The sequence below is a fragment of the Periplaneta americana genome, chromosome 3 (assembly GCF_040183065.1).
Source record: "Periplaneta americana isolate PAMFEO1 chromosome 3, P.americana_PAMFEO1_priV1, whole genome shotgun sequence".
In the NCBI taxonomy this organism is placed as follows: Eukaryota; Metazoa; Arthropoda; class Insecta; order Blattodea; family Blattidae; genus Periplaneta; species Periplaneta americana.
Window position 1 is genome coordinate 74,026,146 of NC_091119.1, and position 27,407 is coordinate 74,053,552.

General features: G+C 33.8%; 1 protein-coding gene across 3 annotated transcripts in view; it reads right to left on the reverse strand.

The window, feature by feature from the left end:
- The window catches only part of LOC138696170 (zinc finger CCCH-type with G patch domain-containing protein), a 139,045-nt gene that overhangs the window by 84,406 nt on the left and 27,232 nt on the right, over positions 1-27,407 (reverse strand). For all 3 annotated transcript variants that reach the window (XM_069820765.1, XM_069820764.1, XM_069820762.1), the window contains one exon: positions 13,984-14,156. In XM_069820765.1, the coding sequence (XP_069676866.1) occupies positions 13,984-14,156 (173 nt within the window). The remainder of the gene's footprint in view (positions 1-13,983; positions 14,157-27,407) is intronic.

Sequence of the window (27,407 nt, forward strand, 5' to 3'; positions counted from 1 at the left end):
GAGAAAAAGTGCTTAAGTCCTGACCTAAGTGTAAATGAAATGTTAGACCTTTGCCATTTACAATATCTGGATATCAGCTGTCATCTAAGTTTTTGCCATGATATCTTCAGTTCCGAATTTAACCTTAGATTCGGCCTTCATGGATCTGACTCTTGTGCATATTGTTATAGACTGTACATGTGAATGATTTTGACTGTCGACGAAAATAACTTAAAACAAAGTGAAACCGGAAGTAAACTTCATCATTTGAAAGCAGACCTAGCATACAAAGAACTAGTGCAGATATGAGTGATTGTAATGAAAACAGAAGTACTGTTGTTCTTTGCGTACCTTCAGCAGGTTTTATTCTGTCATAACAGTACTTTCTACTAAAAACAATTATTGTGCTATAATCTTGCAATACATAGTTAGATGAATGTACTTTCGCTTGTCTTCAAGATGGATATGTTCGCACAAGGTTGAGATGATTGTATCACTACAGGTTATATCTGTTTGTATTTACAATAGAAATGTTAGACCTTTGCCATTTACAATATCTGGATATCAGCTGTCATCTAAGTTTTTGCCATGATATCTTCAATTCCGAATTTAACCTTAGATTCGGCCTTCCTAGATCTGACTCTTGTGCATATTGTTATAGACTGTACATGTGAATGATTTTGACTGCCGACGAAAATAACTTAAAACAAAGTGAAACCGGAAGTAAACTTCATCATTTGAAAGCAGACCTGGCATACAAAGAACTAGTGCAGATATGAGTGATTGTAAAGAAAATAGAAGTACTGTTGTTCTTTGCGTACCTTCAGCAGGTTTTATTCTGTCATAACAGTACTTTCTACTAAAAACAATTATTGTGCTATAATCTTGCAATACATAGTCAGATGAATGTACTTTCGCTTGTCTTCAAGATGGATATGTTCGCACAAGGTTGAAATGATTGTATCACTACAGGTTATATCTGTTTGTATTTACAATAGTCAAATCTTTCAACAGTCTCGCTTTTTTGCCTGTCTTCCATTTCTGTATCACTAATCTTGGATTGTAAATGTAAGTAGAATACTTGTGTGGAATTGATAATAAGCCTATGATTGACATTTTCTGCCAGGTTTCTGTGAAATTTACTGGATTTATTTCAACTGTCTTTGTGCTGCTGTGTAGCTCAATTCTTTGAAAACATTCTGTTTCAAAGCAGAGAATACCTCCTCAGCATAAGATCCTGACAAATGTACCTTAGATTTATGCTTGATAGCTTTACCAGCTTCTGGAATTGTTATATCTCTCCTTTGCAGAAGTACATATAAATCTGACAACTCTATAGCTTTTCCACACTGACTTCACTGTCCTGGTACTGAAGGGAGCCCATCTAACAGATAATACCGTTCCAACTTTACTGAACTTTTAGTCAACTCAGCTGCAGCCATGAAGTTGTATTTAATTTTTTGAGGACACACTGCATACAAAGTATAATTTGTCAAAGAAAATATTAAAATGATTGAGGCCCATGTACTTCATTTCTTATATCATGGAATGCTAGTTCTAATCTTTAGTTAGCACAACGCCTTACACTGAAATTGTGGAAAAGGTTCTGTAACTGAATGGCAATACAGTTTTTCCTTCTCAAAATAAGCAAATCCAACCATATTTTTAAGAGAAATTTAATCAGAACCATAGAAAATCAGATTCTGTATTATCGAATCCTTGATCGAAATGCTAATTTTGTCTCTGTAACTGAATGGCAACACAGTTTTTCTTTCTTAAAATAAGCAAATCCAAAACATATTTTTAAGAGAAACTTAATCAGAACCACAGAAAATCAGATTCTGTATTATAGCAGCCTTGATCGAGATGCTAATTGTGTCTCTAACTTCAATTATGTCCCAAAAGAAAAATGAACAGGTGTACTTTCTGTCATTGCACATTTTTAACATGACCAGTACAGGTTTATTGTTGATTCATCTACAATGACGCTGAATTTAATACTGTTTCATATTATATGCTTGGCTATTCTAATTCTCATTTCTATAGAAGTGAGCCACGATATTAGTGCGGCTAAATTTGGAGTGCAAAACTATATCCATTGAACTTCAATGTGTGCTGGAAAACCAGTGAGTGGACTATGAAATTTTCCAATTTTATATTTTGATCTAAATTCTAGTAGCTGTTTCATACTGCACCACATTCATCTTGTCTAATCCAGTTTCTAAAGCCTTCTTATTAGCATCACTCTTAAGCTGTTCTGATATTACATGAGTAGTAGTGTTTTTATGTTCATGTATCTTTATCTGCAGATCACTTTGCTGCTTTTCCTTAGTGTTTCCAAAACCTCTAACATCACAATCGACCCACTCTTTGGCTGATTTTAAGCAAGTGTCTTGGGATGGACCTAAGCCAAGCTCATAAACTTGAATACACGTTGAACAACCAAGTTTTTCACCTGGTTTCGCAGCTGACGCACTAACCATTACTTCACAGGTGTGGACTGAATATATTAGAGAAATTTGTAATTAGAAAAAGGAAAACTGTCACTGATATTGCACATACTAATAACAGAGCGGTTGATGTTGTTTCAAAATTGGAGCCTTGTAGTGCTTCTAGTGTCAGTGTCTCTGAAACAGCAGTTCAGGGACTAAGGCTTTCTATGGAGTAGAAAGACTGCAATTTTTCGTGTTTTCGTAATAATGATTAAGAAAGAAGGTAAACAATACAGAAGAAAATATTTGATCACAAAAACAGTAATGCACGTCAAGCAGTAATTAACATTTTAGCTGAATCGAAAGATGAGAGGTTGCAGAAAGCAATCTCCACACAAGAAATAGGTTATTGCGAAAATATATGTCATGTGTTCAGAACAGTCTACACGTTGATAAAACTCAACAAGCCATTCTCTGATTTGCCAAATTTGTTACATATGCGACTGTGAATTGTTTGGAGACAGGTAGAATTCTTTAGTCTGATCATTCATGTGATGATACTGTGAAACACATTTCAGAAACAATGAAAGTTTATGTATTTAAAACTATAACAACTCGAAATTTAAAGATTGGAGTAATAATACTATTGACTGAAGAATCCACCAGTGCAAGTAAGAAAGTACTCTTGATATATGCAGTTAGAACTGTGTTTCCTGAATCTCTTGAACCCAGTACATTCTTTTGTGACTTAGTGGAACTGAGTAAGACTTGTGCAAAGAATATTTTAGACGCAATGAACAGTGCTTCAGATATGTTGGGAAAAAAGAATTGCATTGCTGAAGATATTTATAGATGTCCTCATCTTGCACTGTAGTAATCATTTAGAGCTAGCAGTCAATGACGTAATTCAGTAAATTAGCGAAGTTGATCACATTAAACATTTCTTCGATAAAAAAAGCTTCTTCCAGCAGTTCAGTGGATTACTTCAAGCGCCATATCTATTTGAACTGTATGGAATTATTATGAAGCTCTTGTTAACTACTTTGAGGCATCTAATAATAACTAAAATTGAGATAGTAGAGATAAAGCTACTTACATAGAACTTAAAATGACAATGACTTAGGGCCCAAAAGTAAAACTCAGTTTTGAGATATGAATAGTATAATATTTTGTTTTAATTTCACTTAAAGAAGACAAAATCTCAAGACAACTAATATATACTGTAGGTATATAAATTAAATGCATCTTTAGGTAGCACATAATGTGCAAAAACTTACTATTTTCTTAACAGGAATTCTTATATCAAATGAAATACTTTAAGCCATTATGGGTCCTTTTTCTGGAGAACAAGATAGTTGATAGAAAAATGTATAATTAAATGAACATGGAAATAGAAAAGACAATCAATTAATATCCCATTGAACAGCATTTATAACTGAAGCCTTGCCCCGAATAGGGATCTAAGCTCCAATTCTATTTTTTTTTAGAAATTTAAGAAAAACTAATTGGAGCGAGATCCATCTTCCACAACAAACGAACTTCGGCTTTGGAATTCCAACCTGATGTAGTTGCCATAGCTGCCGACAGATGTTCCCATATGACAGAGAAACTATCATAGATTCCTATTCCACTAATAACTTGTTTTCGACGATTGTGTCCTTAGATCCCTATTCAGGGCAAGGCTTCAATTATTACATTTATATTTCCAAATAACTGCACGATTTTAAAGGAAATATCAATCCTACAATATAAACATTAAGTGATATTACTTCAAAAAATTAAAGAGAGAGGAAAGAAAGGCATCTTCGTGGGAGTTTTTATCCATAAATGTGGTGCTGTAAAATTATTTTTCATCCCCATCACATCCACATATATTCTCAGATTCTCCGACTTTTCATCATGGTTACTTTCCTTGCAAAACTTCTTGCTAGTCTAGAGGATTCTCTCTATCCAATCAGAACTTTAAGGGTACGGCCACACGAGCTACATTTGTAGCAAAATGGGTGGCCACACGAGCGCTACAATTACTGCTAGTTTCTACGTGAAATGTCACTACGTGTGGCCACATGACATGCCACACGTAGCAACATTTGTAGCTAGTTCTTTTGCGTTTTGCAGCACTCAGCAGTAATGTAGTGGAAGCTTTCTTCCAAGATGGATTATGAAGCCAAAGTCACTTTGTGTGTGTTGTTAGTGTACATTATTACAGTCACACACAATTGTAATGCACATGAGAAGAAAATTTATAGTAGTGCCATAAAGTTAACTTTTATTCCTGCGTCGATTTTACAACAGGCAATATTGTTCGCCAGTAACAATCGAAAGTACGGTGTGGGTGAAGGGTTTGCTGAAAGGCTGTATGAAGACCTAATTTCTCGTGGTTCTGTAGAAGGGTCATTGGGATTGTACGACAGATTAGACATGCTCTTCCCTTGTCAATACACGAATTTCTGAAGCATCTCCAAGTAAAATGGAATTTTAAACATGACCCAAAATACAACTCAAAGAGTCAATCTGTTTGTAACATATATTTGAGAGATCTGTCTTGTAAAAGAATTGTGTCTTTTTTTACTAAATGAAGTCGCTGTGAAGGGTTTACTGGAAAGCTATTGTATAGATTTTATTATTGAAGGAAACCTTTGGTCGAAAATGAAAGAAAAAAAATGTGTACTCTCAAAGAACGGTATTTTCAAAAGAGTATAAGTAAACACATCTATCATAAAAGTTCTCTTTTCTTGGTTTTGCAGAATGTTTATTGGACGTTGCGGCAATTTAAACTTGACCCTTATATCCCAAAATACAACTCAAAGTGGAAATGTCTTTATAACACAATAATATTTATAAACAATACTGATTTGTGAGGTCTGTCCTGCAAAAGAATTGTACGTTTTTTTACCAAACAAAACTGCTGTGAAGGGTTTGCTAGAATGCTTTTGTATACATTTTATTATTGAAGAATTCTTTAGGTCGAAATTGAAAGAAGAAAAATGTACGGTATGTACTTTTTAAAGAAAGATATTTTGAAGAGAGTTAAAAAATAGGGCAACTTAGCTGGACTATACATAAGCGAAGCAATATTTATTGGCACCGTATTGTTAGTAACAAAATATGTCATATATGAGGAGCAACTAATCAAAACGTATATTGTCCACCAGTGGACAAAATTGAGTTTGATATGTTATCGTGTACTTTTTCATACGCTCTAAACGTTCCCATATTCAGATTACATCAAATCGTATAATTTGACAGTGAAAAAGTGCTTTGAAAACCAGTGGTTGAAACAAATTGTATATTGTCCATGAAGGTGATAGAATCGAAACGTATATAGTCCACTAACATATATATTTTTTTCTATTTTTATTTGTTAAGGTTGGCAATTACTGACGAATTACAAAACATTCATAGCGTTCATGTTTATGTTATGGATAATAAAATTATTATGTTCATTGTTGCGAGAATTGGCACTTTTATAACTTTATTATTGCCTGAGTAGAAAGACAGTTAGTGATCAGAAACAAACCAAGAAGTGCGTTCTTCTAGTATTGCTTAATCAAATTATTATGGATTTAGAAGAGGAAACTGTATTAGTGGGAGAAGGAAGTGAAGATCGTGGGACAAGAAAAAGAATGAAAAAGAAATCAAAGAGAGAACAAGAGTACGAAAACAGGTAAAGTTTAAAAAATACAGATTGTATTATTATAATAGTATCGTCAGGTGAATGCATTCTGCTCTAAAATTAAACTTAATAATTTTTTCAAAATAAATATTTTTACAGTCTCTTCTCGGTTCTGTCTTCCACAGATATCGTGATAATGATCCGCACTTAATGCAATTTGAACCGCCCTGCCAGCACAAAGAAGGCCGCTTTCGTTGCTGTTCTATTCCTGTTAATGCTCTCTGTAAAGCAAGAAGGACAGTATTTGCTAATCCAAATAAAAAACAACAGGATATGCGGCTATCGTTCCTTTTGGATGTGAATAGTCCAAAACGTAGGCGTGTTCGGGGAGATACTGCTAAAGTAAAGCCTACTGCTTTCACAGTAAAATACCATGTAAGTTAGTGTTCAATTTTAACCAATTTGTACAGTATGCTGCTCATATATATATATATATATATATTTATTTTTTATTTTTTAAGAGGCTTTAATGTAGCCTATTTTCCCCGCAAATAGAGATTTAAAAAATAAAATCATCACTTATTTAAGATTTCTCTCAGTTTTTAAATTGAATATTGTTTAATTAACACAATGCAGAGAGTTGTATTTTCACCAAAGTACTTAGAAACATTCTTACACTCTCCTAATTTTATTCACAGGTCAAATCAGCAGGAGAAAAAATTCCTGTATGTGCTAGATTTTTCAGAAAACTGTTCAGCATTGGTCAAACACGTGTAAATACAATTTCAAAGGGCATTGCATCTGGTAAGGGAGTAATTGACAAAAGAGGAGGTGACCATAAGGTTGGGAAGTATGAAGCCAGAAGGAAGGAAGTCGTTAAATTCATATCAAAATTAAAAGGGACAGAGAGTCATTATAACAGAAGTAAATCTCAGAGACTTTACTTATCTTCTGACTTGAGCATAAACAAGCTTTTCAAAATGTACATCAACACTGTAGCATCCAATTTGAAAGTGAAGAAATCGTTTTTTACCAAAATTTTCAATACAAAATTCAATTTAGGGTTTGGCACACCTGCTAGTGACAAATGCAGCTACTGCCTTAGAATGCGCCATGAGATACAAAATGCTGAAGATGGTAACAAAAAGCAGCAGTTAATGTTAGAACTTCGTGCTCACAGATTAAGTGCAAAGGCATTTTATACGTTAATGAAACAGAAACAGCATGGAAGTCTATCCTTTGCTTTTGATTTACAACAAGTTCAGCCTCTTCCAAAGCTCAATATAGGCGAAGCATATTATGCCCGTCAAATATCATTTTATTGTTTTTGTGTAACCAATATAGAGGCTACAGAACCGACTTTCTATGTCTGGAACGAAACACAAGCTGGAAGAGGGCCACAAGAAATTTCTTCTGCTGTTACAGATTTTCTGTCAAATACAAACTTTGATGAAGCCACCACTACTCTTCGACTCTTTGCCGATGGATGTGGTGGCCAAAATAAAAACCAACACTTAATACATTCAGTTGCATTTTGGCTCATCAAGAGATCTCCGCCAAATCTGAAAGAAGTGTGTTTCTTCTTCCCTGTTCGTGGACATTCTTTCTTACCCGCGGACAGAGTTTTTGGGCGCCTTGAGAAAAAGCTACGTACAACTCCTGAAATTGTGACTCCAGAAAAATATAAGGAAGTTTACAATGATGTAGGAAAAACCAGGGATATAGGCAAAGATTGGAAATTAAACAATTATAAAGAATTGTCAAAGGTTTGGAAAAAGATAGAAGGCATAAGTGAAATGAAGAGAATTATTTTGAAGAAATCTAAACTGGCTGGAAGAAACAACAAAGAAGATGTCACATTCAAAACAGAAATCCACTATAACATTGACGATCCCTCAAAATCGTTCACAACATTAGCTAAACGTGGGTATAAGGTCCATGCTGTAGGCGAGGTCTCTGAACTCCCATTAACTAGTAGAGTAAAGGTAGAGAAAAGGGAAGATGTGAAAAAGTTGCTCAGATTAAGATTCGGTGAAGACTGGATTTTGCAAGAAGAGCTGAACTTCTTCAAAGAAGCAATGGATCTGCCGCATGCATCACAACGTGATGACGAAGAACACACCTGTGATTGTTTACATGAAGAGCCCGGATTTTGTAATTTGTAATCACAGGACAGTAACAATGGTTTAAAAATATATGGTGTATTATTAACTTCATAATATAAATAAATGCATTCCATTGTGATTTTGTGAACTTCCATAATAAAAAGTTTAGTAATAAATTTCAAACCATTCTTTTAGGTTCATTTTTTTTAGTTGGTTATTTAACGACGCTCAATTAACTACGAGGTTATTTAGCGCCGATGAGATTGGTGATAGCGAGATGGGGCCGAGGATTCGCCATAGATTACCTGGCATTCACCTTACGGTTGGGGAAAACCTCGGAAAAACCCAACCAGGTAATCAGCCCAAGTGGGGATCGAACCCGCGCCCGAGCGCAACTTCAGACCGGCAGGCAAGCGCCTTAACCGACTGAGCCACGCCGGTGGCTCTTTTAGGTACATAATTAGCTTAAGAACATTAATTTGACTCAAATTAACTCATCAAAATGTATATAGTCCAGTATTGCAAATCAAAACGTATAATGTCCAAAACATTATTGAGTTTTGCAATGTAACCAGTGAATTAAAGATCTGCTGCAATATGGGATTTCATTCAGTACCTCTTCATCTAACTAACTGTAAAAAGTGCAACAGATTTCACTGGATACTTTTCCAGTAAACAGTTTTTCGCCTCTCCTAAAAAATTTATATTAATGGACAATATACGTTTTGATTAGTTGCTCCTCAATTATATTGGCATCATACTGTTATAAATCTGTCATGATAATAATTTCCCATCTAAAAGTCAATCTCCCTCTCTACTTCACTCCCTCATAAACACAAGTTGATTCTGTTATGATTACATATACATACTAAGAATTTCAACCATTAAAAAAAACGGGTTTTCCTTCAAATTTAAGAATGCCTTTCTCCCATTGTACATCTTATCCAATAGAAAACAGAGTCTACGTTCTGTTTCTCAGATTATTAAATTTCGGGTGAGGGGGGAACTGAAAGGTGAATCTCAGGGTATGTTACAGTCTCAGTGTCTCATAAAATTTTTGACAAACAAAAGATATTCAAATGCTATAAGATAAGCGGGGCGGTACAAATTGCAATATCTTATAACTAATTCGAGAGACAAATTTCATTGCACTCATCAATGTCACTTGTTTTATTTTTGAATACATTAGGCCTGAATAAAATGCCAAGGTGTTGTATGCCTGGCTGCAAATTCAATTACCAGAAGGGAACTTAGTGGCAATATTTACTTTTCCTTCTGGTGAAGTAACAAAATACAGGAGTAAGATTAAGAAAATAGTATTTAAAATTAGCTTACGCATGTATCCATACGCATTTGTAAATTTACATTGCACTAAATTATTGTAATTCTCTACTATAAAATGAATAACTTTGATTTGTTATTTCATTGTTTTTAAAGTCTTAATCTGTGTGTGTCCTTTACATGACATTTGATTTTCGCTTTCTATCTCATTCCTAAAAAATTAAAGCATGGCCATTCATTTTACACGGCTGTTTGTACTTTTATTACATTTTTTTTTTGTTTTCTTTTGCATCATATTTATTCTTTATATAATGTCAGTTAGTAGATAAAAGTCTTTTGACTTTCTTTTGACTTGTATATTCTTTGGCTCACTGAGTCTCCTCTGGGAATTACTAAAGCGGAAATAAATATTAATATAAATTTAAAGTTTAAAAATATGGATTTCATAATAAGAAATTCCCAGTAACTAACAACAATGTTAATTCGTTTAAGGTGAAAATTATTGGTCACGAATAGGCCTAACATGTATGTATGTATTTATTTACACTGCAAGTGGGCAAGCACCTGGTGGCAGTGGTATATACAATATTAACAATACACAATAAAATGATAACCAATACACAATAAAATTTACAATACACAATACAATTTTACAACACATATACAATTTTACACACAATACAATAATAATACACAATACAATTTAACACAATAATAATAAAACATAAAATAAAATACCTAATTTTACAATACAACCTACATAATCATCTATAGGTCCTACATAAGTTTCAATAGTCTTTCACTTTACTCTCATCTCATTCCCTGTAGTGGCACTATGACGCATTTCACTGACACTTTAGCACACATTTCACTGACACTCTGTAACACATTTCACTGACACTATAGAACACATTTCATTGGCGCTATAAATTATCACTGATCGGAACTGTTCACTGCACTGTAAAACCATAACTTCACTGACTCACCTCGCTTCACTGATACAACAGTTCAAATAAGTCAAATAATTACATCCTTATGCATACTTATAAACAGAACTACATTTAAACTAAACATTTCTAGTCTAAGGCCCTCTTACACGCTATTTTTAAATAATTTACAATTCAAACCAAGGAAGTAAAATCGTCAGCCTAGATAAATACATGTCACTTTAAAAAATTAAATGTTGAATGTCACCTTAATTTTAATTTTCACTTTATATACAACTTTTTAAATTATTCTTGAATCTCCTTAAGGAAGGACAGCCCTCAAAGACCGCTGCAGGTAGGTCATTCCAATCATTTATAGTTCTATTTAAAAATGAGAATTTGCCTACATCCGTTTTCTGTTTCCTACATTTGATTTTAAAATCATGATCATTCCTACCATAGTACGTTGGCTTTTCTAACCGAGCCGTTATGTCTACCCATGCTTTTTGACCTAGATGTGCTCTATACAATGATGTTATTCTAGTTTTCCTACGTCTGTTTTCCAAAGTTTCCCATTTAAGTTCTTTTATCGTATCGTTTCAATCTTCTCTTTTACCTTTAACAAATTTCGCTGCCCTATACTGGATTCTTTCTAAAGAATTTATCTGGTATATTCTATAGGGATCCCAACACGTAGTTCCGTATTCCATTAACGGTCGCACTAACGTTAGATATGCTATTTCCCTCGATTTGGGGCTAGCCTTTCTCAAGATTCTCATAATAAAGTGAAGTGCCCTCCATGCTTTACCCGTAACATTATCAACATGCTCTCCCCAAGAAAGTTTGGAGTTTAAATACACTCCTAGGTATTTACAACATTGTTCTTGCGGAATTACAACACCACTGAATTCGTACTTAAGACTAGTTTCCTCTCGGGTTTTACAAAATGTTATAGATTTACTTTTAGAACCATTTATTTTCATCCTATGCTTTAACGCCCAGTTATAAATTTTATTCAAGTCTGTTTGAATAGCATCTACATCTGAATTATTTCTAATCTTTCTATAGATAATGCAGTCGTCTGCAAATAGCCTCACATTTGATGTAATATTCTGGCATAGGTCATTTACATATATTATAAAGAGTAATGGACCCAGAACGCATGTCAGACGTTTGCCCCTAAGTTTTATTTTATTATTATCATAATTATTCGTTGTTTCTAAAATTAATTTTTCCTAATAAAGGATTGTTAATATGTGCGGGTAGTCTACTGAGAGGGAATTTTTGTAGAATAACTTTACAGCATATTTAAATAATTTGAAAGTTTTTCGTTGAATAAAGAGACACACGAATATCACTTTATTAATGACTTTATCGCTGATCATTGCTTGCTATTATTATTTATTATTGTTGTTATTATTATTATTATTATTATTATTATTATTATTATTGTAAAATTAAGAAATGTATATAAAAAAGTTTATACAGGTTTTTCTATTTATAATTTAAAAACTACAAAATTCCAGATTGAGCCGTGTTCAGATGCAACAATTATGCAAAGAAAACCAAAGGCAGAGGTCAAATACTTGCAGGTTACAAGAAATGATGACCTGGCTACAATATGTAAACGAAATGACAAACATACTGACACACTGCACATCGCAACGACATTTGTAGCTGCATGTGTAGCCACCCATGTCACTATGTGTGGCCACCCAACAGCAGTAAATGTCGCAGAAAAAATGCACCCGGACCCATTCGAGTTGCGACACGACCTTGGGATGTGCCAAACTTGCTACATTTACTGCTCCGTGTGGCCGCTTCCATTTAACTCAATGCAGTCTATAATTCCAGCTACATTGTCGCAGAAAACTTGCTACAAATGTAGCTCGTGTGGCCGTACCCTAATTTCCCATGTACTTGAAAACATCCTGTACATCTGTTCACAGGCAGTACAAAAATAGCAAATGTCCGTTTTAGATTTACGAAAACGCAAGTTGCAGTTCTGTTTGAAATATGTGAAATAAATTTTATACTTCATTTTTAGTTCACGTTCTGTTTCCTCTTTGAAATAATCACAAAACAAATTAAATATATTTTTCACATGTAGGTACGGTATGGAATGTGAAAATTCTCGAAGTTAGTTTTATTATTGGAAGTAATGACTCAATGTGGAATTCATTTGAAGAGAGAGACATGTTCCACACATTTTATGCAACCTATTTGCATATAGGCCTCTTTTTTCTTCAAAAAAATAATTATTTGAGAGTTTCTTTTGTATTATTCTCATTTTTTTTTTGCAGAAATTTGAAAAAGTTTAAAACCATTCTGCGATTCTCTTCAAAGAGTATACTGTACATCCAAGTATTTTCACGTAGCCTATTACTTTAGGATTCTTTCTTATTTTTAGGCTCATCTCTTTTCTTTTATCAACATGCAGGCTGCTAAACTAGAGTCCTGCAGTGATTTCTTCTTTGCACTATAAAATGTACTAAAATACACGCTCTGTCCATCACTTGTAAATTTTATAAAAGTAACTAATGGCCACAAAATGTTTTTCTTCAGCCACATCTTCTTTTGCTAACACATGGAATTTTACTTTGTCTCCTCTTGATTTATCTTTCTTCACGTTTCAGATTAACTTTCCTGTATTCTCTTTTTATTTGTCTTATTTTCACATGGCATTTTTTCCATTATTTAACATGAGACATAGGTTTGTCGCTCCACAACAACTGCTAGTGACTGGCGGACGTGCTGGGCATAGACTGACTGAACAGGATAATTTCACAGCACAAATCATAACACAGCTCACTGCTGTGACATTAGTACATAAGCCGAAATCGCCAAACTTCAGACACAGTTAGTCAACAAACAAAGCAACTAATGGATTGTTCTCTGATAAAAGGGCCCATAGACCTATGAGCCTGTTTTCCAGAGACTGCATCAACTACAAATGTATTGTTACTCAATGCTGTGCTTTTTTTAGCAATGAAGCCATCAGCCACTAATTATAAATGTAAAAATGATAATGTGTAAAAAAAATTATAGTTGTCACTTGTCTATTTCATTTCTAAGTCTGCTTGTCTATTTTCTAAAGTCAAAATACGTTTACTAAATGAAAAACAAAAGTAAAATTTGTTTTTTGCTAAATTACCAAAAAAGGAGACCCAACTTTGTTAACTGCCTAGGAACCCTGGGTCTCTATGTCCGGGCCTGATTAACATCATTGTAATTTTCAGATAATTTAAAAACTGAATTAAATGAGTGCACACATAAGTGTCACATGATAATACAGTAATTTATAATTTCTGTCAGATACCTCTCCTCCACTTCTTCGCCTACCACCAGCATTGATCCCAAGTTCACAGAGATACATAATCACAATAGTGTTATTTGTCATATTTATTTGTGGATTTTTTTTTTTTTTTTAAACTGAGATAGCAACTTAGTTTTCGGTTAACATTCATCGATATCTGTGTTCCCTATTGTGCCTACTATTGTTCTCAGTACTTGTCTCTATCAACCCTGAAGTTCATAAACTGTCAGCTGACCTACTAAACATCTTCTCCAAACACAATGCAAGTTTATTATTTCATATAAAATGTGTGTACAATAATGGAAGAAGTTAATATGGGCATACACACCTAGAGGCAAGATGGAGGACAGGTCTACCTCCATCATCTTTCTACTGGATTCCAGCTTCACTTCACACTTGTTCTTGCTGCTCAATGTCAACACCACTGCTCTATGCCATAGACTGTCGTCACTCTTTACAAGTACTTGGATTCCAGGACGGACTGCAGAGAAATCAGGTTCCCTAAGTCAACACAGGAAGTCAATGGAATGATTAATCTCCACTGTACCACTTCTGGTGTGTCATTACATCATTCACATTATATAGGAAACATTTATTCATCATCCATTCCTTAGTTTCTGTAGTTCTTAGGTTATCGATATATTAAAATGGGCTTAAAGAAATAGCGTTAACAGTTATGAATAATATTTATTTAGAATGGAGTCGAATAACAGTCAATTAGTCATATCGAAATAGTAAAGTATTAATGTTTAAAAAAATGATTTACTGATAAATTTTAATAAATATTACAGCAATATGTATATGTATAGGACACATGTTCTAAGTTTTCTTCTGCTCTACCTGTCAGTAGTCTGTTCAGTGACAGAGCAAGGTAACCCACAGAATAGAATTCTCTTACCTCATACTTTCAGTCATTTAAGTACTGTCTGCCTCTGAAGAGTCTGTCTCAGCAGTATGAGGTATCCTCCTTATCGGTGCAGGGGGAATGGTGTTTTGTCATAGTCTTGTCACTCAATTGCAAGTGGATGCTTGAATTACTATTGGCTACTAATATCTAGGGTAACATAGGTCAGGTGGAGAGGTGTAGCAATAATTTCATTAACATGCAGTCACCAGATACGAATGTGTTAAAGTTGAGTGCTGAAAGTGTGAATTTTATATGGGTGTGTAACCATGGCTAGCATGAGTAAATAAGGAAAATGCATATTCAAATGATAATTGCAAGTGTTGTTAAAATGTGCAACGTGGAATAGGGAATGAATGAATTAAATGTGTCGCTGGCATGTTCGACAGAGCTGTCACTTATCTAGATCTGTCTGAAGAAACAACTGAAAATATAAGAGAACTGAAAAAGATATAAACTTCGAGCTTTCATTCATCAATAAAAAAAACACCAGGGAGCGCTGCCCAAGTGGATGTTAATGATTTTGACCTCTGCATAATTCGTTGAACTGTGCATGGGTTTTATACAGTTAACAAGATAGTACATGCAGAAAATTACTGGCTGTAATTAGGGAAAAAACTAATTTTCCGTGGGGAGTTGAAGCTCCAGAGGTATTTTGCACAAGATTCGTTTTAAGTGAAGAAGTTGCAACAGATTTTTAAGAACAATATCGTGATTGCGTACAAAAGGTAAATAATTCTATATTCTATTTAAATGAAACCTGAGTAATCTCAATTTTCAGAAGTGTTAGCAGAGTTCTGGCTTATGTGCAGATGAAAATGCTAGTAAAATGATTATGATCCATTTGGGAACACGGTTTAAATAATGCCTCCTTAATTTATAAAACTGGAACTTGGGGTTTATCATGATCATATGACGATAAAATCCCACTGAAAGATTCTGTAAAGTCAGATATAATCTCATGCTACAGCGACAGAATGTCATGTGCGATATTAATCTGGGAAAGGATTAATTATACGAAATGGAAGAAAAGAAAAAGCTGAGGGAAAAGATTTTCAGAATGGGCCAGCTTCTGAAATCTCATGGACATATAGTTCGATTTCTTCAATTCCCCATGTGAATTGGTGACTGAATAAGACTCGGAAGATTATTGCAATGACGTTGAAAGATTAGAGAACAGTTCTGAGACAAGATAGTGTCTGATGTAGTCGATTCTACAGGATATGGCATAATGCAAGGTGACCAGGTTTTGAAAATAAAAAGCTGGGACACCCTTATGCGATACTAAATTGTCAATTAAATAATAGCCATAGGAACTGAATTCAATTATCATTACTTTAAGTTTAATTCCTATATTAAGTTAAGAAATACCTCACAAGGACAGAAATAACAACATTTTCATATATTTATGATTGGTGGAATGAATCATCACATAGATGAACCTAGCTGCTTCTAGTTTCTTCACAATGACCAGAACATTCACTAAAATGTTTCCACATTTAGTGTGACCACAGATAAAGCTGTTTTATTTAAAAGTTTCTGACAATGGAAGAAGTGCTGCAATCCAACGAACGAAAACTGCAGTTACATTTCATGGTGTTATAAGTAAAAGAAATATCTCCTGCTGCAAATTTTAATTCTTCTCCTGCGACTGTTGGCTTGAAAAAATACATCATTTTATTAGATGATGATGGTAAAGTTGTATTTTTATACTTCCTTTGCTGCTTTGGTGATTGATGTCTACTCTTCCACTATATGATATTGAAAATGCCGTGTTACACAGTGTATAATCTACTTTGTCTTCCCACTTTAATTTCTGAATGTATGGAAAAACTTGAAGTTGATCATTCAATGAACACTTATTTTTTGGCATATTAATGAAAACTCACAATTATTATACTCACGAATATACTGTAAATAAGAAGCACATGCTACCAAGGCAAAGTACCAAATGACCAAATCACAATCTGTTTGCAAACTTCGTTTGTTACATTCTCTTCACTACACAGTGCAAATTCAGAGCAAATTCAACTACTCTTACAATGAGGGAGTAATTGACTCGGAATATTTTTGCAACCCAAAAAAGTTTTTCGGGACACTGGGACAAAGCATCCAAAACTGGGACTGCCTACCCCAAAAATGTAACTGACTGAGGTAACCTAACTTACATGCATATAATAATATTGATGATGATGATGATGATGATGATGATAATTTATTTATTTATTTATTGATATTTATGTGCTGGACAACAGCCATTGACCAAATAATAATAATAATAATAATAATAATAATAATAATAATAATAATAATAATAATAATAATAATAATAATAATACTTGGAATGCAGAGTGAATTCACTAAATATCCTTGTTTTCTGTGCCTTTGGGACAGCCTTAATATTCAACAACACTAACATAGTCAAGAAATGGCCAAGAAGAGAAGAATTCACTCTAGGCAACATGAGGTAAAATTTAAGCCTTTGGTTGATCCACAAAATATATTTCTTTCTCTTGGGGCTAATGAAAAACTTCGTGAAAGGTATAGATAAAACAGCTGAAGATCTTAGATATCTACGAAGAATGTTCCCTGGTTTGAGTGCTGCAAAATTAATAGAAAGAATATTCATTGGACCTCAGATTAAAAAAGTGATGGATGAACAGTGTTTTGTGGAATTGTTGCATCTAAATGAACTTACAACATGAGAATTATTTAAAAGTGTCGTGATTCAGTTTCTTGGAAACAGGAAGGAAGAAAACAGAGAAGAACCTCCTTCAAAATTACAAGAATTTGGGATGTAGGATATCTCTCAAAATTCACTTCCTGCATTTTCATTTCGCTTTTTTTCCTCAAAACTTGGGTGTAATGAGTAACGAACAAGGGGAATGCTTTCATCAAAACATTTTACAGATAGAACAGCGTTATAAAGGGAGATGGGATCCATGAGTGATGAGTGCTGGTTCAGACAAAGAGAGAATACTACAACACATAAGAGACAAAGCATTTTAAAGTGACTCTTGCCTTCTACTATGTAAATGCAAGCAGGCATTTATCTATACTAATAATAAATCTGTAGCCAAAATTTTTCTGGTAATTTTCGATTTTCCAAAAATAATTGGTGTTAACATGTACAATTAACCATCCTGAAACTGAAAATCGCTTTTTTGAAATTTTTGTTTGTATGTCTGTCTGTCTGTCTGTCTGTCTGTCTGTCTGTCTGTCTGTCTGGATGTTTGTTACCTTTTCACGCGAAAATGGCTGAACCGATTTATATGAAAATTGGAATATAAATTAAGTTCGATGTAACTTATATTTTAGGCTACATGGCATTCAAAACACTTTATTTAAAAGGAGGATTATAAGGGGACCTGAATTAAATAAATATAAATATCTCGCTTATTATTGATTTTCATGAAAAATGGTACATAACAAAAGTTTCTTCAAAAATAATTTCCGATAAGTTTTATTCTATACAAAATTTTGATAGGACTGATATTTAATGAGATAAATTAGTTTTAAAATTACAATAACAACGCCATCTAAGGCGCTGTACTGAAATAAAAACAAATGACTTCGTCTATAAGGGGCCTTGGACAACAACAATCAAAAGCTATTAAACATAGCCTACAGAGAATGTTTCTATGTTTGTATGAAGTAATATCGGAAGCTAATTAATTGTTTAATTATTATTTCACCATTAGAAAGTGTAGTTTCTCTAGATGGACATAATTCTACAATGTTATTACAGTAACTTCTGAAACATATAGCAAGTAATATAAAGTATACACATTAAAACTAAATGATATTCAATCTTCATTAAATTATGGTTGCATGTAATAACAATTAAGAAACATGTTAAAGGAATTGTCATTGCACCAAATGATTGTTCTCTGGACCAAAATGACCGCATTTTAATTATTTAAATACAATTTAAATTAAGTAACATATTAAACGATTTATCCTTCTATCAAACACGAAAGTTCCCTGCATACAATGTCCTATTTTAATTATGTAATTACTTTATATTTATTTCTAACAGGTGCAGCGGAGCACATGGGTACGGCTAGTATACTATAATATGAAGAATACTTTATCACCACTATTAACACCATTCTGCATTAGATATTAACAATGTGAAACTGCTTAGTTAGTATCCAAATGTTCAGAAGTGCAATAACTGAAAATCTGAGGGTGCCGCTCAAATATGGGTTACATTTTCGGATTCAGCATGGTAAATGCATGGATACTCACAATGTTTCATTCCTGTACAATTTTCAAAGTTGGAATTTGTTGACTAGTACAATTAGGGACCGTACTTTGTTCTAGGAGGCTACAAGATTAAGTACCAGTACTACAAGTGGATGACGCACATTCCTCTAGCAAGCAAAGTACTTGACTGATGCCTCATACTAGTCTTGTCTCGTAAAGTGGGGCAGAACAAAACATGGGCCACTTTAACAATTACACTAATATTTATAATTTACATTATTTACACTATGTACACTAGAATTCGCTATTTTTACTATTTACACTATAATAAAGAATGTAGGCCTACATTACTCAAACATTATTTACAGTATTAAGCATACGTACAGTGTTGTGTATTGTAATGCAAGATATTTTATTTCATAATACTATGGCCTACTTTTTTTTTATAAATTGTGTACAGTGGTGTAAATAATGTTCGATCAATGTGAGCCTTCATTCTTTATGATAGTGTAAATAGTGAAAATTGCGTATTTTAGTGTACACAATGAAAAGAGTTCTCAGACACTGACTTTTTCAAAAGCTGATTGTCAGAAAGACTGCTTTTCGTCTCTAGAATATGACCCTTCTACAAATATTACTTTTGTAGAATATTTATTTTTAATATATCAATTTTCCTTCATTATGTTACGCATTCCTTCCACCCAAATTGTTTTATTTAACACTAAATAGTAGTTAAATCAAATAAATAAATGAACAAATAATTTAAATTGTTAATTTAAATATTTAAAGATCATTGTAGTATCAATCTTTATCAATAGAATGCATTTTCAGCATTCTTCGACGTCGAGTTTTGAATCATCAAAAGAACGTCAACTGCAGCACAAACAAGATGCAGATGTTTCCTGATAGTACCTGTGACAAGCGCCAAATAATGACGTCACGCCAATATATTCTATGAACAACTAACCTCATCTCCGTATGCCCTGGGACAGAATACACTCGCAATATACGCGGAAAAGAAACAAGTGATTTAGTCCACCAAACAAAACTTACGGGCTTTTTTAAGTCAGTGTAAAATCAGTTTATGAAGATTGAAGTGAACTATTGCTAAATGAAATACAATAACAAGTTCTATGGTACAAACTCCATAGCTGGTGAGTGTTTAGTTTATATTACATTAGTTGAATTCATATATAGAATTATAGTGCATTAAATTACCTTAACATATGGATTATAATCACTTCTGATATATTGCAATATATCGCGTTATCGCTGTAATGAGGGGTTAAGTATGTCCCCCAACAACAGCGCTATATCGGGCTTTTACTGTATTATTATCATCATCATCATCATCAGTGCAAAGTACTGTCAGGTGCGGGGGGGGGGGGGTCATACAGCATGTAAGAACCTACAAATTATTTTTAATAAATCATATGGCAAAGAGAAAATTTTGTCCTTTTGCAGCCATAATATGACATGTGGGTGCATAAGTTTTGTACAAAGAGATATATATTTTTACACATTGTACTGAGCTTAGATCATCTCTTGTTGTTCCTAATATACCTTATTTCATGATGACAAACATTAATGGTCCACTCTATAATGCTGGAATCCAGAACTATATATAAAAGAATGGTCGAAAAAACATCGAAGTGTTGCAGATACACACTCCAGGATTCATAAAGATAAGTGTGCCTCTACTGTGAGAGCTTCATGGGTTCTTCTTTAAATCAACCTTATTGCATAATTAATAGGTAAAGCAAAACAATTTCCTTACTTCTTCTTTAACATAAAGGGGGAAAAAATATAGGGTGAATGTAAATGGTCAGGAAAAAATTACCATGATAGCACTGCATAGCTGGTGAGTGTTTAGTTTATATTACATTAGTTGAATTCATATATAGAATTATAGTGCATTAAATTACCTTAACATATGGATTATAATCACTTCTGATATATTGCAATATATCGCAGAATATTAACAATATTTTTTCCAAAAAGAAAAACAGAGTATTATAATTTTTAGATATACTTTATTATATTATATTTTACATATAGTCTTGCGTAGATGTGGTGTATAAACTATATAAATTGTTTATAACAACATTTTTTCCTAAGTAATTGGTAAAAGAGTGCGCAGTAATTTAAATTCCAGTCCGAGACATGATATCTTAGAAAATATCTGTTTCTTTCAAACATTGGATAATGAAAAATCAAATGTTCCAACAGTTTAGTTATCTTTGAATATACACATAGATTCTTCTGCACTATTGAGGCTAAATCTTTCAAAATATGAACCGAATTTTCCAAGACATATCGATTAAAAAAGAGTCATGCTGTAATAAGACACTGAGAAAGTGGAGACATTATCTTCTTGGTACAGACATTTTTGTTTCATGTCATAACTGATCAGTGATGTCTCATTTATATTAAACTGTAATCACCCAGGAAAAATAAAAAATGGGAAACTCATGTGGTGAAAATTAGAATTCTCTAATTACAAGTACAATATGATATATCGATTAGAGGAAAAAATTGGGTGGTAGATATTTTATCACGAATATGGTTGGCAGCTGGAAGAAACTTATCTCAATTGAATTCTCTGCACGAAAATCTTTCCCCCAGGAGCAACAAGAATACCACTGGATAAGCAGCAAGAATCACCATTTTTATTTGAAGAATTTCGTAAAGTAATATCTTTGTTCCGTGTTTGCACTGAAGTTAAACCAAATACTTTACTATAATAATACCGGACAACTCTATACTAGCAGCATTGACAATAGTGCAAAATCTCGCAGAGCTGACATCTAGTGGAGCAGTATGGAATTATGCCCACAAATACAAACAATAATATAGCAATTATGGGACTATTGCTTGAAACGTGAGGTACGAATGTCGAATACTATATCGTTGTTGATTTTATGAACCTTCTATGTGACAGTACAGAAAATAATTAATTAAATATCAACAGGCCTACACTTATCCTCAGTGATATCATTTTTGTTCATCATATTCACTAACATTTTCTACCGAATTACTTCATATTCTTATGTAGGCCATTGATTTTTTTATTAATTTTTTTCTTCCTCCTGAAAAATTACGTTGTGTATTATCACATAGGTTTCATAAAACCAACAACGATATGAGAGATTGAAGAAATTTTGTACATTATTTAATATAACATTATTGTTTTACATAGAAGCTGCACAGTATGGTAATTATTGCATACTTCGTATTATTTCCCTTAATTAACTGTTATATTTTTTCTTTGCTTTAATGAGACAATATTAATTTTGTCATTAAGAAAGAGTTTGTAGTAAGACTTTATTAAACACATAAACAGCTATTCATGTCAGGCTTTGTTTGAGAAGCTTTTGTCATCCAGTCTGCTGTCAAAAAAGTTGAAAGTTGGAACTTATAAAACAGTTATATTGCCGGTTGCTCTGTATGGTTGTGGAACTTGTGTTTCAGAACAAGGTGCTTAGGAAAATATTTGGGGCTAAGAGGGATGAAGTTAAAGGAGAATGGAGAAAGTTACACAACGCAGAACTGCAAGCATTGTATTTTTCACCTGACATAATTAGGAACATTAAATCCAGATGTCTGAGATGGACAGGGCATGTACGCACGTATGGGAGAATCCAGAAATGCATATAGAGTGTTAGTTGGGAGGCCACAGAGAAAAATACCGAGGCCGAGACGCAGATGGGAGGATAATATTAAAATAGTTTTGAGGGAGGTGGAATATGATTGTAGAGACTGTATTAATCTTGCTCAGGATAGGGATCAAGGGCGGGCTTATATAAGGGTGGCAATGAACCTCCGGGTTCCTTAAAAACCATTTGTAAGTAAGTATATATATTCATACGAGTTTATTCTTCTTATGATTAGCATGTATGTATTTCTGTAACTATGTTTCTATTTATTTTATTATTTATTTTTCTTCCTCATTCCTATCAAACTAATTTACTATTATATATTGTAGATTGTATAACACCCCGAGCACGATTTTCGCTCATACTGCATGGGTGTGGAGATTTTTACTTTATATAGGACTATATGTATATGCAGGGCAGTATTACGCATGGTCCACACCGAAAAATTCGTAGGAGCGGCAAAATTTTTAGGAAAGAAAAAATTGAGCTGTAAATAAATTTTCATATTTTCCCACTTCGCAGATGCCTGCTTTGAATAGTAGCACATGTTAAATTATTATATGCCACTTTTTTTTTACAGCTTTACTATTAAATGTTTAAGATTTGCATAAGGAAGTCTGTGGTGGGGGGGGGGGGCAAATTGTTTGGGTTCGTGGGCGCAGCACTACCTAAGCCCCTTTGATAGGCTTTCCCCCTCTACTCACACTCTATACCGTCAGTGAAGGGGAAGGTGCTACTGTCCATCATAAAAACTTCGACTAATCGACTTACAACACAAAGTGACAAAATCTATATTTAGAAAGGTTATACTAAGAAGTTTATTTCATTTTTATTGCTGTCTATATCAATAATTTTTATATCAAAAATATTTAGCGAGTTTAATATATGATAGTTACTTGTATGTTTGTTTTAATATTTATTTGTTCTTACATTACAACTAACATATTAAATCCAAGTATTTCGCTCTTAATAAACATACTGAACAAGTAATAATGCATTTCTACATTCAGCTACACAAATTATACATTGTATTGAATTTAAGTGGCATTATGAATAATAACATTATAATACAAAGCCTGTATTATGACATGCATTGTAATAAAATTAGAGCTAGAAATATTTTAACAGACTTTCACAATCTGCTTCATGCGAAAATCAAGGATGAATTTAAATTAACATACTCTTTACTTCTTAATCGCTGTCATCATCCAGCGGCTCCACACCCATATCACTCTCACTTTCTTCTGTATCACTGCTGCTACCGGTATCTGCATTAATTATTAGTCTCTCCACTCTTTCATCTGTGACACAATCCAAATTCCACATTTTGACTTCTTCCTCCTCCACTACATGGCGGACACAGACTCTCCACTTCTCAGCAGTGACAAGTTCGATCTCCTCCTCTAGTAAGGTACGTACTTCGCTAAAGTGAAAGTGTTGTTATTACGAGCCACATGTCCTTTAATCTGACTCCAGATCAGTTCAATGGAATTTAGATTACAATGATAGGGGAGCAGTTGTAACACATACCTTCCCGAAGGGACAGCCATTTTGTCAACCTTGTAAGCAGAACATGCATTTTTCACTGTTTGAGGTATCAGGTCAAGAAGTTCTTTCTTGACATGTGACTCGTCATAAGCAATATTTCTGCTTTTAAACCAATCCTTGATTAAGTCCTTGGTCCATGACATCTTCGGATTCTGTAAATCATGACGTTATGATAAGGCACGATTTGAAGTGAGATGAGGCAACATTTCACTAAACCAAGTTTTGGTCCTTGGATCATACATTTCTTCATGATAGTCTCTGGTGGACTTGGACTCGAATACCAGCTTGTCCTGCAGAACGAAACGTTCTTCACTGCCAATGTGGAGGACTATTTAAGTCTCTTTCCTTTCCCGAATGGTTCCTTGAGTCCTGTGGACAATCCGGCAAGAAAGGCCTGCTTTCTAGAAGTCACAGTCTCATTGACCCACAACTTTTGTACTTATGTCCAGCATTAATCCATGTCTCGTCCAGATAATATACTGTCCTACCCTCTGCCTTAAACTTCTTTATTTGTCGCAGGTAATTCCTCCTCCACAGTACAATGTCGTCTCTATCAATGAAAAAGGATTTCCGCTCAATTGTAACATATTTAAATCTCATTTTCTTTAGCAACCTGCACAGCATTGTTCTGGAGAATTTTGATAGGCTGTTATTACTATCATCTTCATCATCACCGTTCACCGCAGCTAATATTTTGTCTAAAGTTAACAGTTCTTGACGAAAAAAGAATTGGTGAATTTTCGATCTTATTGCTGATTTTGTGAATTCATCATATTTTTCTAATAGTGGAGCAGTTTTGTGAAATTTCACTGGACTCTTTAATTTATTGTCATTCATCTTCCCTCCCTTCTGTTGCAATAAACACTTTCTTTTCCCACTCCCGTCAGTTTCTCCATCATCTCAGTCCCCCTTTCTAAATTGTAAGTTGGATTTTCAGCACATAAAGTGTGAAATAAATTCAACACACATCTCTTCTGACCACTTAACATTAGTTCACCTTTTTTATGTTTTATAACACTATTAAAAGCCATAATGTTCCTTAAATAATTTACAAACTATGACAAAATACACTCCTAAGCCTAAATGAAAAACTATATACTTATACGAGAAATTAACACTAAACTATATACACTATTTTCTATACCGGTATTCACAAAACATTATAAAATAAACTATAAGGATGAAACAAATCACAAACTACTCAGGGCAAAAGATAAATCTTTTCTCCACTGCTAGTTGCTACACTGCGACATATACAAAGGGATGCTCTGCACTGTGTTGCTTCCCTTGACTTTGTAATACAAACCAACATTCCTTAATTTAATTAGTATCTAGTTGAAAATATTATAACGGCACTAAAATATACTGAAACAAGTCATTGTCAAACATCTGTATAACTGTATTTTATATCTCCTTATGTACTTTATTAAATATTTTATTTTCTTCTGTGTATAGCTTGGGGGGTTCAGGTATAAGAGGTAACAGCTATTGCTCAGTTGCTGATAGTATCTGGGCAAGAGACAGGGAAAGAAATGTTTCCACACCATCTCAGCTTGCATGAAATGCTGTTTAAATACGGGGTTGTGTATATGTAATATGAGATTAAATTAAAATAAATTTAATGTAATTCAGTTTCAAAAATCATTAAAAAATTAATTTTTTTCTGAATCTCCTGTAAATTGTATTTAATTTTAAATGAATGGAACTTTTAGTTATAGGCTTATGAAAAAATTGTTGACTTAGTTTTGAAACCTCGTAACTGTATTTGAGAAAATTGTACAAGAGAGCAAAATAACTTATTATTCTTTTTATCCCCTAGCTAACAACTCTTACGCATTTATTACTTGTAAAATATGGAAACATTTGCAGACTTATGAGGTGTTATCAGCAGACACATTTTGAAAATACACACAGATTTCAACATGCGATAAAAATTAAACTTACAAGTTTTCAAAAAGGCTTATGACTCGGTTAAGAGGGAAGTATTATATGATATTCTTATTGAATTTGGTATTCCCAAGAAACTAGTTCGATTAATTAAAATGTGTCTCAGTGAAACATACAGCAGAGTCCGTATAGGTCAGTTTCTATCTGATGCTTTTCCAATTCACTGCGGGCTAAAGCAGGGAGATGCACTATCACCTTTACTTTTTAACTTCGCTCTAGAATATGCCATTAGGAAAGTTCAGGATAACAGGCAGGGTTTGGAATTGAACGGGTTACATCAGCTTCTTGTCTATGCGGATGACGTGAATATGTTAGGAGAAAATACACAAACGATTAGGGAAAACACAGAAATTTTACTTGAAGCAAGTAGAGCGATCGGTTTGGAAGTAAATCCCGAAAAGACAAAGTATATGATTATGTCTCGTGACCAGAATATTGTACGAAATGGAAATATAAAAATTGGAGATTTATCCTTCGAAGAGGTGGAAAAATTCAAATATCTTGGAGCAACAGTAACAAATATAAATGACACTCGGGAGGAAATTAAACGCAGAATAAATATGGGAAATGCGTGTTATTATTCGGTTGAGAAGCTCTTATCATCCAGTCTGCTGTCCAAAAATCTGAAAGTTAGAATTTATAAAACAGTTATATTACCGGTTCTTCTGTATGGTTGTGAAACTTGGACTCTCACTCTGAGAGAGGAACATAGGTTCAGGGTGTTTGAGAATAAGGTGCTAAGGAAAATATTTGGGGCTAAGAGGGATGAAGTTACAGGAGAATGGAGAAAGTTACACAACACAGAACTGCACGCATTGTATTCTTCACCTGACATAATTAGGAACATAAAATCGAGACGTTTGAGATGGGCAGGGCATGTAGCACCTATGGGCGAATCCAGAAATGCATATAGAGTGTTAGTTGGGAGACCGGAGGGAAAAAGACCTTTAGGGAGGCCGAGACGTAGATGGGAGGATAATATTAAAATGGATTTGAGGGAGGTGGGGTATGATGATAGAGACTGGATTAATCTTGCACAGGATAGGGACCGCTGGCGGGCTTATGTGAGGGCGGCAATGAACCTTCGGGTTCCTTAAAAGCCATTTGTAAGTAAGTAAGTAAGTAAGGTTTTCTAAGTAAGTTGACGAAATGCTGACAAACATACGAACACTTAAATTATTTAGCCTACAACATATTTTCAAATGCATTACTTTTACTACATTAAAGGGAAACTGGTGGACTATTTTATTGTTACAGCAGCATAGAGATGAAGGCATTAAGCCTACTAAAGAATTTTTACTCACTCATGTCTCATGATCACTCGGAAATCAAAAATATGATTTGGAGCAGTTTGCAAAGTCGCAATTGTAGCAGATATAAACAGCACACATAAATCCTGACATTTTAATTCAGCACTAATTAGTAAAACTCTATTTAGAAGCCCAACAACAATCTATATTACAGTTCATTACAGTTTGTTTTACAGCT